A 15,039-nucleotide genomic window follows, 5' to 3' on the forward strand; every position below is an offset into this window, starting at 1 on the left:
CCAATCGCCGCGCAGAGATCTGCATAAAGGGCGGGAACTGGCCCTTTTGCCCCTCCCCTTGGGAGGGGAGGGGGGAACTTCAAGCATCGCAGTGGCCCCCGGGCACATCCCGGCCGAGCTGCCCCTTGCAGCCCCCGGCCCTTCCTGGGGCTGCGCAGCCCGGCCCGCACCTGCAGCCCTCGCTGCTCCCTTCCCCACTTGCCCCCGAGGCCACCTTGGCCCCCGGGGAAGCGCCCAGGTCACCTGTGTCCCCCCGAGGCTGCTCAGGACTCGAGGAGGCTGCACTGGAGATGCAGCAGAGCGGGCGGGATGTCCCGCTGCAGGCACTCATGGTCGCTGGGGTGAAGAGCTTATTTGATTATCAAATTCCACCCATTAACACGATGCCGGCGCTTGCAAATTCCCAACCAAATTGGCCGCCAGGAGCGTGAGAATGGCGCAGAAACAGATTTCATATGAAAAGAAAAACCCCAAAGCTACAGCCTAGCCAAGCCTCAAGCCTAGCCTCTCCCATGCTTGCAAGGAGGATTTTGGTTGGGTTCCCCCAGGTCCCCTGGACCCTCCCATTGGGAAGCACAGCTGGAAAACCAGTGCTAGGGGAACCGGCCCTCTTTGGTCTCGAGTGGGTAGGACAAGCCAAGGAGACCGAAGGCTGATCCAGACCCCGGCATGGGCTACTACTAGCCACCATCCAGCACAGCACCACAACGGCAGCTAAGGGCCCCCTTTTTGGTGACTTGGGAGGGCTCCAGAGCTCCCTGCTCTCTCCAGGTCACCAGAATGCAGCAGGCGGCCGATCCTGTGCGTGATTGTCACCCCAGCACTTCACCCCCTGAGTAATTATTACCACAAACTAATGGTTTTCCCTGCACAGCGCCCTGCACGGAGGATCGCAGAGCTCAGTAAGACACGGTTGTCCTCAGGGCACCCGAGCAAGCCCAGCGGGGACACCGCGTTCCTCTGACACCGAGGTCCTGCTAGGAAAAGCTGTAAACACAGTGAAAACTCAGGAAGGCTTTCGCCTTCCGCACCGGCCGGGATCGTTACTCACGTGCTGCTACAAAGTCCATCTCGGGATGAGCAGATGCATTTCCAGCCGCTGGCGCTCACCAATTGCCCCATTTCCCTTCCTCGTGCCAGCCCCGAGGCGGGAAGCACCTGGAGCAACATCCACAACAGCTCTGGCAGGGATGCATCCAGGGCGCCACTAGACCTGTAGAGCAGCATCCACCACCGATCCCAGGAAGAGCAGCAAGAGCCACAGCTTGTGCCCAGGGACACGTGGCCGAGGGGAGGAAGGTCCGTGCTCCTCCTCCTCAGCACCTCCATCATCACGCAGACAAGCCGAGACGCAACAGGGTTGCAAGAATCACCAGCTTGAGCATCAAGAGCGCTCGGGAGGTGACGGGGACCAAATGGTGCCTCGTCCCTGCAGCCCCAGCGGTGGAGAGACCGACCCCGGCCCAGGCACCAGTGGGGTCCAGCCCGGCCCGGTCCTGCCCGGGGAGGCCCAGCGGGGTCCAGCCCGGCCCGGTCCCGGTCCCGGTCCCGCGCCGTCGCCGCTGTCACCGGCGGCGGCTCGGGCGGGCGGGCGGCGCCACCTGCTGGAGCTGGGGCCGGGCGGCCGCGGAGGCACCGGGCACCTCCCGGCACCGGGTCCGGACCCCCCTGCAGAGCTCGGCAGGGCCCCCGTGCCGGCCGGACCCCCCCGCAGCCGCGGCACGGCCCCCCGCACCCCCAATCCCCGCACGGACTGCATTCCCCTCGGGAATCCCCAGGGAGGGCAGTGCTGCCCCACATGTCCTGCACAACTACCCAAACAAAGGACCTTGGGGGCCGCTGTGACTCAGTTTCCCCCTGCGGAACCAGCAGACGGCAGGAGGGAGGCCAAGGAGCAGGGTCCCCGACTGGCTGCTGTCCCCAAGGTCCTTAGGGGGTGCTCCAAGGGCAGCCGCAGCATTTCCTTGCTCCTACGAGCTGCATCCGAGCTTGCAAAGCTTGACCAGCCCCACGCAATGGGGACAGCCCGGCGGGAAGGTGCTGAGCGCCACAAAAGGGTGCTGGGCTCCCAGGCTGAGGCGCCTGGTCTGGCAAAGCGGCTCCCGCCTGCCCGGCACTGCGATTCCTTCACCACGAGAGGGAGAAGCAGGGCCAAGCAGCCGTGTGCCAGGGATCCCTGGAGGTTCCAGCACCCTGCGGTGCTCCGGAGGATGGCGGGGTCAGGCCAGGGTTGTCCCTCTCCTCGAAGGAGCCTCCAGGCTGCCTGGTCCAGCCTGGGCAGCGCCGTCACCTGAGCAAGCGGCTCCCACAGCCCTGCAGCTCGTGGCCATCTCCTCCCACCCTGGTGGCCTTAGGGACTTCTGAGGGTTTCCCGGGGCTTGCGGGGGGACAGTCTGGCTTCAAGAGGTGCTGGAGGCCCTGAGGCATCATGGAAGGGGAGTGGAGAGGCCGTGCTGGCCCCCCCAGACCTCTCACCCCGGCCTCTCCAGGCGCTCAACAAACAGGAGCCAAGAGCCTCTCCCGCCCACGGCACCAGGCGAGTGCTTGTGCCGGCTGCACAAACATCCCGGCCGAGCCCCGTGCACCAGGGCGAGGCGATGGCGCAAGGGGGTGAGCCACTAGCTGGGCCAGCAGCACCTCCTTCCTCCTCCTCCTCTTCCTCCTCTTCCTCCTCCTCCTCCTGCTCCTCGCTGGGCTGTGACCCACTTCGCCGGCCCGTGCGGCTGTGCAGAGGGTGACAGGGCTCCATGGCTGGCACGAGCGGCTCCCCGTGTCCTCCGGCGCAGGGCACGGCTCTGCCAGCAGCTGGCACGGCTCCGGCGTGATGCAATGAGGCTTCCCGCAAGGCACTGTGCCCTTTGGATTCCCCCTGACAACATGGTCGGACTTTGGCGCAGCAGCTCAAAAGCGCTTCTCTGCAGCGGGCAGCCTCCCCCGGAGCGCTGCATCCCCCCAAATCCCAACCGGGCCGAGCAGGAGGAGCATAATCCCTGGAGCCCACCAGGAAGGGGTCCTAGCCCTTCCCAGAGGAAATCCTGGGCTTCCAAGGAGGCTGTGAACGAAGCCACGATGCCCTGCAGCATCCCCACTTGGTCACTGCCCCTTTGCTGTGTCCTTGCGCCTGCACCAACAACCGTCCCACCAGGGACCCGGCCCACAGCCCTGTCCTGCTCCTGTCCTTGTGACAGGCTCCTCGCGGTCCCGTGGGAGGGTCCGGCGCGCGGGGCTGGCTGGCGTGTGCCCTGCAGCAAGACATCCCCTTTCTCCCCATAAAAAGTTGGGAAAGAGCAACGGGAGCTGCCGAGCCCTTGCACAAGGGCTGCCTGCCTCCCGCAGGGCCCCACAACGTCCCCAGCCTCCCAGTGCCACCGCGCTCGTCCCCGCTCCGAGCACTCCAGTGGATGCCGGGAGAGGCCGAGAGATGCCTGGAGCCTCCCCTGCACCTGGGCCTGGCCTCGCTGCTCCAGCGCAGAGCGCTGCCGTGCGGGCAGGGCTGGCTCCAAGCTCAGCCCGCCGGGAGCCGGGCCAAGGGCACCCACGTGTGGCACCAGCTCTGGCCGGGTGCCCTGGGTCCCTCCGGGGTGGATCAGGGCCTCCCGCCACCGTTTGCCCCGCAGCGCTTTGCTGACACCCCTTCCCTCCCCGCCGCCCAGCCGGGCAGGGCCGTCGGGTTTCGGATGCGCTCACGATTGCTCAGCCCCTGCCTCGGGCCCTGCTGCATCCATCACCCGCAGAGCTGCTCCCTCCCCGTCCCCAGGTGCGGGAGATGAGCCGGGATCCCGGAGGCTCCTTTGCTGCTGCATCCCACCCTGCGAGGATCCCCCGCAGTATCTGCTTTGCAGAAAGGGACCACATCCCCCGTTGGGAAATGGTGCAACACCAAATTGCAGGGAGAAAACCCTCCCAATCCAGCAAAGGACACGGAAGGTGCCGTCCTGCTCTCTCTACCTCTACACTGTCCACAACACAGAGCACATGGAGGCTTCTGCTACCTGCAGCCTCCCTGCCCCGGCACTAAGGCCTGCTTGTTGCTCCCCTAAAGATCTCTTTTGCCCAAGGCAGTTTCTTGGCGCTTTGCTCAAAGACCAGGAATGCCAAAACCATCAGGAGCTAAAGAGCTCCAGAGAATAAGAAAGCCAGAGCCATAGCACAGGAATCCCAACACATCAGCCCCAAGGATGAGGTTACCTAGTCCCTCCGGAGCCGGTAAGGTGCCAGGGTGCCCTGAAAAGCCTTTGCTTCCATGGGAGCAGCCGGCATATCCCCACTTTGCAGGGAGGGACAGGGGAGCAGGGAGCAGGGCTGGCTCCAAAGGGGGAACTGCTAGTGCTGCTCACTCCAGCACAGGGTCCAACACACAGCCCCATCGGCGGAGCTCTGAGGTGCCTGGGACCCCGCACGGGGTGCTAAGCCCTGCCCAACTCATTGCACCTCTCTGCTGCTTGGGGTGCGTGGGGCACCTTGGCATGGGATGTCTGGCCTAGGGCCACCTGATCCCAGCTCCGCCCGGGCCGGGCCAGCTCAGTATCGTCTCTGCCGAATCTGCCCCGGGAGCGGAGCCGGCCCCACTCGACGCCCACTCGTCGCTCCCTCTTGCTCCAGAGGCTTCGGGCAGACGAGCGGATGGGGAGGAGAGGAGTTTGCCCAGAGTGCCCTTCCCGGCTGTGCCCAGGGTGACTCGCTGATGCGCCCGGATGGGCAGGAAGCCCCAGGGTGACGCGGGCCTGGTGACACCAGCGGCTGCCTGGGGCTCCCGCAGCTTCAGTTCCCCAAAGCCTCGGAATTTCCTTGGCTGCTGGAGCGGCACCGCCGCAGCATCGCACCGGGGCCGGGCTTGGCAGCGCAGGCGGCGACTGGGCAAGCAGAACTGGAGCCCGTCAGGCGCTGGAGCTGCCCGGCCACCGGCCTCCCAGCACCCGGCACCCATTCGGCTGCAAAGGATCCTGCTTCAGGCCACGCTTCCGCGGTGCCCGGGGGAGCATGGAGTCACACTTCCCTTTTGGAGCAGCCCATTTTTGGGCTGGAGCTCTGCAGACTTTCCAGTAAATGGCCTGGCTGTGGTTTGCACAGCCGCTGCCGCCGCAACTACCCGATGCCAGTGGCTAAAAGGGCAAAGTGGGCACCTGGCAGCGGCTCCTGATCCTGATCCAGCAGGTGCTGCAGCTCGGCCGGCAGGCGCTGCTGGGGGATGTGCCCGGCCCCTTCCAAATTCCTGCCTGGAGGAGGGGAAGCCGAGGCAGCTGTTGCAAATATTTTAAGGAACTTTGAAGAATTTGTAGTGCCAGAATCATCCTGGCTCATGTTGGGGCTGTTGAGATCGAGGTGGGGTCTCCACGTTACAGCCCCAGCCCTACACCCGGCCCGCTGCCCTCCTGAACCAGTGCCCGAGGGACGCAGCGGGTCACAGAGCCTCTGCCAGCACCGTCCCCTCCGCTGGGAAACCCGGCGCTCGGGCAGCTTCTCCCTCCTCCTCAGCCACCAGGGATGTGGGGCTTGGAGCTGGAGAAGCAGGGGAAGGATGGGGCAAGAGAGGGAGCAGAGTGGGGAGAGAGACGGGAAAACGGATGGAGGGGACGAGCGGAAAGACAGAAAGATGGGGAAGGGTATGAGGCAGAGGGATGGGAAAGGCATGGAGCGGAGACAGGGAGAAGCGGCTGGGACAGAGCAGGGGGGCAGAGGAAGGCAGGGTCGGCGGAGCGGGGCGGGAGAAGAAGGAGGAGGAGGAGGAGGAGGAGGAGGAGGAGGAGGAAGGGGCGGGGCGCGGCCCCATGTAGCGCGCGGGCGCGGCGCGGCGCGGCCCATTCATCGGCGGGGCGCGCAGCGGCATGGCCAGGGGCGGGGGCGCCGAGCGGGGCCCCCCCGCCGCCACCGCCGCCACCGCCGGCCTCCTGCCGCCCGCGCGGCGCCGCAAGGTGAGACCGACCCGCTCCCCGCGTCCCGCTCCCCGTCCCTTCCCGTCCCGTCCCTTCCGCGCCGCCGGGGCTCCCCGATTCCCGCCCGGTGCCGGTGCCGGTTCCCGGCCGGGGCCGCCGGCGGTACCGGCGGTGCTGACGGGGTGTCGCTGTCGCAGGAGAGCCGCGCCAAGCTCTCGGTGTGCAGCAAGCTCTGCTACGCCGTCGGCGGGGCCCCCTACCAGACCACGGGCTGCGCGCTCGGCTTCTTCCTCCAGATCTACCTGCTCGATGTGGCACAGGTAAGGGCCCGGCCGCGACAGTCACCGTGTCCCCAGGGGCTCCTCGGGGCACCGCGAGGCTCCCAGGCGAGGGGGACGCGTTGCCCGCGAGGGCTGCGGGCGCTGCTGGCACGGGGCTCCGGTGCCGCAGGTGTTTGCTTGGCGGGCAGGAATGCACCGGCTTTGCCGCGGCCGATGCACCCTGCGGCGCTCCCGGGAATTGTGAGGTTTTCCCCGGAGCCGCTTCCCCACGGGAAATGGAGAGGCTTTGGTCACGCTGGAGTCACGTCTCCATGCGGCTTTGATGTGAGGTCTGGGCTCCTGGCGGCCACGTCCCCCCCGCTGCTCCCAGCACGGCCGCTTTCACTCCGTGGCCTCGTGCAAAGTCATGTGGTCGCTCGGTGCCTTGGTTTTCCCAGGATATAAAATAGGATCATTGCTGTCCATCCCCTGGGATGGCAGGATCCATGCCACTAATCCTGGTAGAGCTCATGGGTCAGTGTGACTGGCCCTGTTGGCTGTATGGGATATTTCAGAGAAATTTGCTCCAAACACGAGTTTTCCAGGAAAAAAAGTCACCGTGGGGCGGAAGGCAACCTTGTAGCAGCCACAGGAATTGCATCCATGTCCCCCGGGTGCCCCTGAAGGATCAGGAGAGGCCAAGGGCCCTGTCCCCGCTCCCAAAGGGGAGCAGCTGTGGCCTCCCCACTGGTGTGGAGCTCCTGGTGCTCAGCCCAGGAATCGCGGTGGTTTCACCGGCCCTAACGCGGGTTCTGCCTCTTGCAGCTGGACCCTTTCTATGCCTCCATCATCCTGTTTGTGGGGCGAGCATGGGACGCCGTCACGGACCCCATGGTGGGCTTCTTCATCAGCAAAACCTCCTGGACCCGCATTGGCCGCCTGATGCCATGGTAAGAGGCTCTGCGCCACAGCCCAGGGTCCCTTCGTGAAGCGTCACAGCAATTCCAGGCTGGCAGCCGGTCATGGGTATCCTGTGGCACGAGGCTGGCAGGGCAGGACGGGTTCCCACTGCATCTCACCCAGTCACATTCCCAGCGTGGTGACAAGCAGCCCAAGATGCCCAAGGAGCCGCAAACGGCTGCGCCTGGGTCGGTGCCGGCTGCTCGAAGGAGCCCGGAGCCGCCCCGGCGCGAGCTGGGCCGGGCTTCCCTGCGGAATGCTGAAGCTGGAGCAGCTCCAGCCAAGCCGGGGTCGGGCTCCGGAGCTCGAGCAGCCGCAGGGCTCTGCTCCTGCACCGAGCCCTGTCCCTGGTGGCTGCCACCAGCGGAGCAGGTGGCATCACGGCGAGAGGGGCCAGCGAGGTCACGCGGGCACCTTTGTAGCAGGACAAGGAGCTGCCACCGCTCTGGTGCCCATGGGGGTCGGAGCAGGTGGGACTGGGGCTGGGGGAGCCCAAAGCGGCTCCAAAGGGCCCATTTGGAGGGCGACTGTGGGCGCTGAGGCTGGAAGGTCCCACACCAAAATAACGGGTGTCGCGGGGGCCCAAGGACTTCCCGAAACACAGCGTGGCAGAGGGACAGGCGCCGGAGGGGAGGAATTGGAGGGATGCAGTTGTTCCCCTGCAGATTATACCCTCCGCTTCCAGGCTTTCCCGGAATAGCGCAGGGCAGCGTTGCCTGGTGCTTAAGCCAGGCTCCCTGCAAGGCCTGAAATAGCTCCCGTTGCGGCCGCGCACGCGGCAGGGTCTGGGGTCCGAGATCAGAGGCCGGGCTGTGCGGGACAGGGCCGCCGCGGTGGCCCCAACACCTCTAATCTGGCGGCGGCGGCGCAGGGGGTGGGGACGGAGCGGCCACATTCCTCCAAGCGGTTCGTTAAAATTAGCTGGGGCCATTGAGCCGTGCGGGGGACAGGCCACGGGGCTGATATTTGTGGCTCGAGGGCAGTTGGGTCCGGGCTGGGCTGAGTTGAGCTATCCCGGAGCGATGGGGTGGGAGCCCCGGGAGCTGCACCGGGGTGTTGAGCCCGCAGCGAGCGAGGCCGGTGCTGCTGCCTCCGTTTCCCTGCTTGCAAAGCCGGGAGCTGTGGGGTGGCCTCGGCGGCCACCGCGTGGGCACTGAACCCTTGGCACCCGCGGGGTGCCCGTACACAAGGCCCTTGTCCGTGAGGCTGAGCCCCTCCAGCAGCTCGTGCCTTGGCCACGTCCCAAGCCCTGGGGACGCCGCTTTGTCCCCACGCCTTGCCCCCCGCCGCCAGGCTGCCCTTGAAGTCGCGGTGACTTCAGAGCGCCGCTTGTGACCTTCCTGCGGGGCAGCGTGCGGAAACGGTTAAGCGCCGCGCGGGAAGGGGGTGCGCGAGCCGCACAAAGGAACACGCCACGGCGCCGGGGCCAATAAGCGGGCGCGCGCGTCACGCCGGCCGCCCCCGGGCCTCGTAATCGCCGCCGCCCGGCGCGGGGTAACTCGCAGTCACTCGGCCTGCCGGGAGGTGGGGACCGGGGCGGCGCGCGGGGCCCCTCGGCGCCCGCGGGGGCCGTGACGCGGTTCCCGCGGTGCCTGATTCAAAGTTTCCCCCCCGGCTCCGCGTGTGCGCGCGGCGATAAGCGGGCGCCAGAGCAGTGGCTGGGAGCCCGCTCGGCCCTTCCCTCCCCCTCGCCGGAGTGACGCGCGGGCAGAAAAATGTTCGTGCGCCGGGAGCGGCGCCGCTTCCCGCGCCGGCCGGCCCCTTCCTCGCACCCTCCCTGCTCTGGACGCTTGAGCTTCGCGTCTTGCAAGGGGAGGGCTTGGACCTCCCTTGCAGGTGCCAGAGGGAAAGTCCTGGCCCTCGGGAGGCTCTGTGCTGTGTCCAGCGTCATTCCAGGATGCAGCCGCGGTGTGGGAATTTGTGGGGCGCAGTAAGGAGAAGCCAAGGAAAATGCGTCTCCTGGGCTGCTCCCAGCGCAGCCTGGTTCGTTCCCTTCAGGACGGGGATTTCCTCCCGAATGGCAGGCGCTTCCCCATCGCTCCAGCCCCAGCACCGGAGCCTGCGCGGTCTCACGGGTGCCGGGTGATCTGCTGCTCCAGCCAGCAGCGGGATAAGGGCTGTCGCGGCCCTGCACGGAGCACAGAGATGCTCTGGGCATCTCTGCCCTGCTTGGCCCTTGCCAGCCGGTCCCGCCAGGGCCACGACCAAACCCCCGTGCTTGAGCAATCTCCTCAGATCGTCCTCCGTGGCACTTGGCATCCTTCATCCACCGCGCTGCAGTGGAGCAAGGAGCCCGCCCGCCGCTTTGCCCGTGGCTGCCAGGAGAACGGAGGCGGCTCCGGCAGCTGCGCGGGGCTCGAGGCCGCCCAGGGCTCCGGGCAGGAGGAGGTTGCGCCGCCCGGCAGCTCCACGGCCCTTGCCAGGAGCAGGGAGGCGGTTGCATCCCGCTGAACACGCGGTGCTGCTGCCCGGGGCAGGGGAGGGAGCCGGGCTGGAAGCTCAAGCAGGGACAGATCGATCCCTCCGCTTGAAACTGGGAGGCCTGTTCTCATGGATCACGCCCTTTCCCTGGATGCCTGAGTCAGCTCCGAGCCCCTTCCCAAGTTGCCGCCTTTGGCTGGCTCTCAGCAGCCTCAGCGGCAGCCGCCTCTTGTCCGGGGCTTGGAGCGGGGTGAGAGCCAGGGCAGCTCCGAGGAGCCTCTGGGATCCAGGGCAGCTCCGAGGAGCCTCCGGGATCGGGTGCCTGGAGCCCAGCGAGGCGGCCGCACGTGCAGATTCTGCGGGAGCAGCTGAGCCCAGCAGGGCCCCTGGGGTCCCCCTCACCCGCGAGGCTAACGCTGAGTCCTCCCAAAGGATCATCATCTCCACCCCGTTTGCCGTCCTCTCCTACTTCCTGATATGGTTTGTGCCGGACATCTCCAGCGGCCAAGTGCTGTGGTACCTTGTCTTCTACTGCCTCTTCCAGACGCTGGTGACGGTGAGTTGGGCTCTGCGTGTCCAGGGCTGCTGGGGGAGGCATGGAGAGGGCATCTCCCTGCGTGAAGGGGCAGGCTCCCCCTTTCCCCCAGTGTCACACCTTGTCCCAAGGCTGATTGTCCTCCCCGTGCCCTTGCAGTGCTTCCACGTGCCTTACTCGGCGCTGACCATGTTCATCAGCAGTGAGCAGAGCGAGCGGGACTCGGCCACCGCCTACCGTAAGAGCCTTCCTCTGCCTCTCCCCTCTTCCTCCCTGGCTCCTGGATGGCCACTGCTCATCCTGGGCCGGGTTTCCCTTGCGGAGCGGCGTTCCCGGCTCTCGGAGGGCCGTGCTCACTCCTGCTGGCTTCTCCGCCCAGGTATGACGGTGGAAGTGCTGGGCACTGTGCTGGGCACCGCCATCCAGGGCCAGATCGTGGGCAAGGCGGATACTCCCTGCATCCAGAATCCTGTGTTCCTTGGTGACACCAACTCCTCGGTGGCCATGGAGGAGGTGAACATGACGCACGACACCGGCTCGCTCACGGACACGGTGAGCCGAGGGGATCCCCGCTCTGTCCTCCCTGCTGTGGCTCCTCGTCCCCTTGGCAGGGCTGGCTCCAGGGAGGAGCAGCCTCTCTCATTGCTCCCCGTCTCCTCTCGCACAGAAAAACGCCTACATGATTGCAGCGGGGGTCATTGGAGGCCTGTACATCCTCTGCGCCGTGATCCTGTCGCTGGGCGTGCGGGAGAAGAGAGGTGAGTTGGGCTCCAGCTCCACAGGGACACGAGGACGGAGGGCTGGGGCTGCCCTTGGGGTGACTGAGTCTTCTGGCAAGCGGGTCCTCCACCACTGACATTCATTTGTCTGTAAAGAGCAGAAAGAACAAGCAGGGAACGTGTTCCAGAGAAATGTTCTTGGCTCCTTGGGTGGAGAGGAGACCCTGGGGCTGCTTTATAGTTTCATCTGTCTCCAGACTGAGCTATTGCAAGCTATTAAGCCCTGCAATGTGCAGAAATACTTCGGGCCTGTGGAAATGCCGTGGCACCTGCCAGGGGCATCGCTACGAGCGCACGTGAACCCTCCTGCTCCTTGGGGAGCAGCGTGCAGGGCAGGGAAGGCTTTGCAGAAGGGCAGCGTTGTGGGAAGGACACAACTGGAGAGTTTGAGCAAAACACAGCCCCAAAGACTTATCTGCCTTATCGGTCTCTCGGAGATAAACGTTATCTAGCCCAGGCCTGGCTGGCAAAGTCTCCAGTGCCAGCCTGGACACCCCGGGATGCAGGGTGATGTCCAAAGTCCAGCAGTGTGTCCTTCCCTTCCTCTGCTTTGTGGCCAGCTCTGCTTGTGCCAGGCAAATCCCCTAGGCCCTTCCTCCCCCTTCTGTGTCAGGCAGAGGGACCCCGGGCCCTGGGGTGGGTGCTCTGGAGGCACCCAGTGCTGCAGGCCAGGCCGGTGTTTCTGCTGCTCTGACGATGCTCTGATTCTGCTCTGCACCCCAGAGGCCTCGGAGCTGCAGTCGGACGAGCCCGTCTCTTTTTTCCGGGGGCTGAAGCTGGTGATGAACCACGGTGCCTACATCAAGCTCATCACCGGCTTCCTCTTCACCTCGCTGGCCTTCATGGTAAGGCCACGGCTGGGCTTGGAGGGCGAGGGGGGACAGCGGTGCTTGATGGCCGGGCTACGAGCAGCACGGGGCCCAGGCAGGGACCCTGGCAAGCCCACAGCGTGCACGGTGCCCGGCTGAAGAGCCGGAGGAGCCCTGGGAGCAGAGGAATGCACGGCCTCGTGCCCGCGGATGCATTGGGGAATGGCTCTGGGCTCAAGCAGAGCGTGCCCGTGTCGGGGCCGGTGTGCCAGGGTGTCCCTCTCCCCTCACTAACCTGCCCTCTGCCTCTTCCTCAGCTGCTGGAGGGCAACTTTGCGCTGTTCTGCACCTACACGTTGGGCTTCCGCAACGAGTTCCAGAACATCCTCCTGGCCATCATGGTGCGTCTGGGCTCCTGTGACCACGGGGACTGGGATGACACTGCAGCGACATGCGGGAGCCTGGGATCTGCCCCGGGATGGGTGCTTGAGGCGAGGGAGGCTGTGGGGACAGTGACCAAAGGTGCCCCAGGAGATGGGGATGGGGGAAGGAGCTCCTGAAACTCCTGCAGGGGCCTTGGCCGGCTGCTGAGAACAGCGAGGCTTTTGTTCCCATGCGAAGGCGGCCAAGGAAGGGGGGAGAACAGGAGCTGTGGGGGCCTTTTGTCCAAATCCTGCCACTTATCTCCCTTCCCCCCCCGGAGAAAAGGATGCCAGGGTTTATTGCCAGGAGGATGGAGTAAAACAGCTCCCTTTCCACCCTGCCTGATGGGGTGGAGGAGAGCGCCCTGGGACAGGGCAGCCTTCCTGTCCTCCTGCCCCTGTTGCTGCATTGGAGCAGAGGGAGGGGATAGTCACACAGCTCCATCCGTCCCCCAGGTGCTGGAGGGCGCTGAGCAGCCCCTGGCTCTCCCTGCACCGTGTTCGCATGTTTGTGCCACCAACAGGCCCCTTCCTGGCTCTGGGAAGCAGGGACAAGGATTCGCCCCCGCGCAGCCGGACAGGCACCGGCACCGGGGGAGGAGGTGGCTCCACGGAGCCGCTCCAATCCGAGCTCCCTTCCCGGGAGCGCTGGGATGAGGGAGGCTGGCGTAGGCAACGAGGCCGCGCGCCAGCCCTGGAGCGTGTGGAAATCGGAGGGCTGGGAAGGATGGCACAGGGCAGGGGAGGAGGCTGCGATTCCTGCTGGGAAGACCCTGGCTATGAGTAACACCGCGACCCCCTTCCTTCCTCGTAGCTCTCTGCCACCCTGACCATTCCCCTCTGGCAGTGGTTTCTCACCCGCTTTGGGAAGAAGACTGCGGTCTACGTGGGCATCTCGGTGAGTGGGTCCTCTTGGGAGGAAGGCGCGCGGCAGGATGGCTTCCTGCACGAGGCAAGCAGATCCGTGTCCTCAGAGAGGGACCAGAGCTGGCTGATCTGGCATCTGTCCTTCTTCCTGCCTTTTGTGCTATTGCAAACGTGGCCGCAGAGGAAGCGGCGTCCCCCATCCTGGAAATGGCTCCTGGGGGCTCCGGGAGGAAGCCGGCACCTTCCTGAGCGCCGGCGAGAGTGGGAGGGAATGGGGAAGGGCCGGGGTGTCCGACTCGGCACTGCTCAGACTAACGGTGGCTTCTGTCCCCTTTGCAGTCTGCCATCCCCTTCCTCATCATGGTGGTTGTCCTGGACAGTAACCTCATCGTCACCTACATCGTGGCCGTTGCAGCTGGCATCAGCGTCGCAGCTGCCTTCCTCCTGCCCTGGTGAGTGCAAGGTCCCCATGTCACCTGCACCTCTTGGCTCAGCCTGGAGTCCTTGTGAGGCCTTTTTGCCATGTTTCAGCCTAAGGTGGGCACCTGGGTGGTAAATCCTCCAGGAGAGGCAGGAGGATATGCTGCTGCATGGGCTTGGTCCACACGTTCACCTTCCCCGTCTCCGTGCAGGTCCATGCTCCCGGATGTCATAGACGACTTCAAGCTGCAGCACCCCGACTCCCGTGGCCATGAAGCCATCTTCTTCTCCTTCTACGTCTTCTTCACCAAGTTCGCCTCTGGGGTCTCCCTGGGCATCTCCACGCTCAGTTTAGAGTGAGTCCTTGCCAGGAATGCAGGAGCCAAGCCAGTCTATGCCTCTGCATCCAGGAGACTTTGTTTTCCTCTGCTCTAAACCTACAACCTTTTCCCAAGGGGAAAACACTGCTTGTACAAACTTGCCTGTCCTTAGACCATGCAAGGTGCCTTCCTCATGTTCAGGGCATGGGCATCACTGAGGTACCAGATCTTGCTGCTTTGCAGCTCTGGGCTAGAAACTGTGATGCTGCTGTGGCTTAGGGCACCTTGGAGGCAAAGCCCTGTCCTATAGCGAGTGCTCCTTCCCCAGGAGAGCTCCTGCAATGTGGGGCAGGAGGTGCTGGTTGGTACTGCCCTTCCTTGAAGGCTCTTCTCTGTCCGTAGCTTCGCAGGGTACCAGACCCGGGGCTGTTCCCAGCCCAGCAAGGTGAATTTCACCCTGAAGATGCTGGTGTCGGCTGTGCCCGTGGTGCTGATCCTGCTGGGCCTGCTCCTGTTCAAGCTCTACCCCATCGATGAGGAGAAGCGGAGGAAGAACAAGAAGGCTCTGCAGGACTTAAGGTGAGCATCGCTGTGCCAGGGAGCCGCAAAGTGCGGAGCACGAGCAGGTGCATGGGGCAGGATCAGCCCTGGGCTGGTTGGAGCACAGCCCGGTGTGTGCAGGGACCTGCAAGGACCTGTGGGAGGCAGGCAGGTGGAGAGGCTCCCTTTCCCAATCCTGTCTTCAGAAATAATGGCGTGAGGTATGAGGTGACAGCGGGGAACCTGCCCTGAGGTCAGGGAACACGTGCAAGGACCGAGCAAGGTGGCAACACTCTCCTGAGGCTCAAAGGCAGAAATTCCCTCTTGGCTGTGGAGCCAGATGCAGGGGAAAGGTTGGTTTTATGCTTCCTCCTTTGCCCCTAGGGAGGAGAGCAACAGCAGCTCTGAGTCGGAAAACACAGAACTCGCCAGGATCGTGTGACCCCAGGTGGGTCCCTCCGTTTACACCTGGGGCTTTTCCAAGGAGCCGACCGGAGCTGGAGCAGCCTCGTGCTGCTGTGGGCACGCACGGCCGAGGAGCGCCCAGAGGAGCCATCCAGAGCACCCACCATCGCCTCCAACACGAGATCTGTGCTGGTCTCGTGCCTTCCATGGGATCCACAGAGCGCTGGTAGTGTACATTACACGAATTGACCCTGTCTGCGGTACTCGTGTGCCTCACGAGAGAGAAAAAACTACTCCCTGCCAGGCCCCGGAGAGCAGCAAAGCCCAGACGTGGGATCCTTTTGCTCGTGACGCTTGTGCCCGCTGCCCGCGTGGGCCGGCCTGTGCCGCGCTGCCTCGTGGCTCACCTGCGGGACAGGGGATAAAGG

The 15,039-nt window shown here is 65.0% G+C and overlaps 1 protein-coding gene across 1 annotated transcript; it reads left to right on the forward strand.

Moving 5' to 3' along the window:
• The first annotated feature begins 5,825 nt into the window (after positions 1-5,825).
• MFSD2A (MFSD2 lysolipid transporter A, lysophospholipid) lies at positions 5,826-14,706 on the forward strand. The gene is made up of 14 exons (XM_088531105.1): positions 5,826-5,912; positions 6,071-6,193; positions 6,959-7,083; positions 9,947-10,070; positions 10,209-10,287; positions 10,429-10,601; positions 10,717-10,807; positions 11,552-11,673; positions 11,955-12,038; positions 12,874-12,957; positions 13,266-13,378; positions 13,559-13,702; positions 14,069-14,245; positions 14,591-14,706. The coding sequence occupies exons 1-14, from the start codon at positions 5,826-5,828 to the stop codon at positions 14,646-14,648; spliced, it is 1,584 nt and encodes a 527-aa protein (XP_088387231.1). The 3' UTR covers positions 14,649-14,706.
• The last annotated feature ends 333 nt before the right edge of the window (positions 14,707-15,039 follow it).

Source organism: Tinamus guttatus, unplaced genomic scaffold (assembly GCF_059628265.1).
Source record: "Tinamus guttatus ecotype Peru unplaced genomic scaffold, ASM5962826v1 Tinamus_guttatus_pri_ptg000397l, whole genome shotgun sequence".
NCBI lineage: Eukaryota > Metazoa > Chordata > Aves > Tinamiformes > Tinamidae > Tinamus > Tinamus guttatus.

Bases quoted from the DNA above. Each gene is read 5' to 3' on its own strand.
- MFSD2A (XM_088531105.1), top strand. From the start codon at position 5,826: ATGGCCAGGGGCGGGGGCGCCGAGCGGGGCCCCCCCGCCGCCACCGCC. The intron at 6,194-6,958 runs GTAAGGGCCCGG...TGCCTCTTGCAG, and splicing joins ACCTGCTCGATGTGGCACAG to CTGGACCCTTTCTATGCCTC. The intron at 10,808-11,551 runs GTGAGTTGGGCT...TCTGCACCCCAG, and splicing joins GGGCGTGCGGGAGAAGAGAG to AGGCCTCGGAGCTGCAGTCG.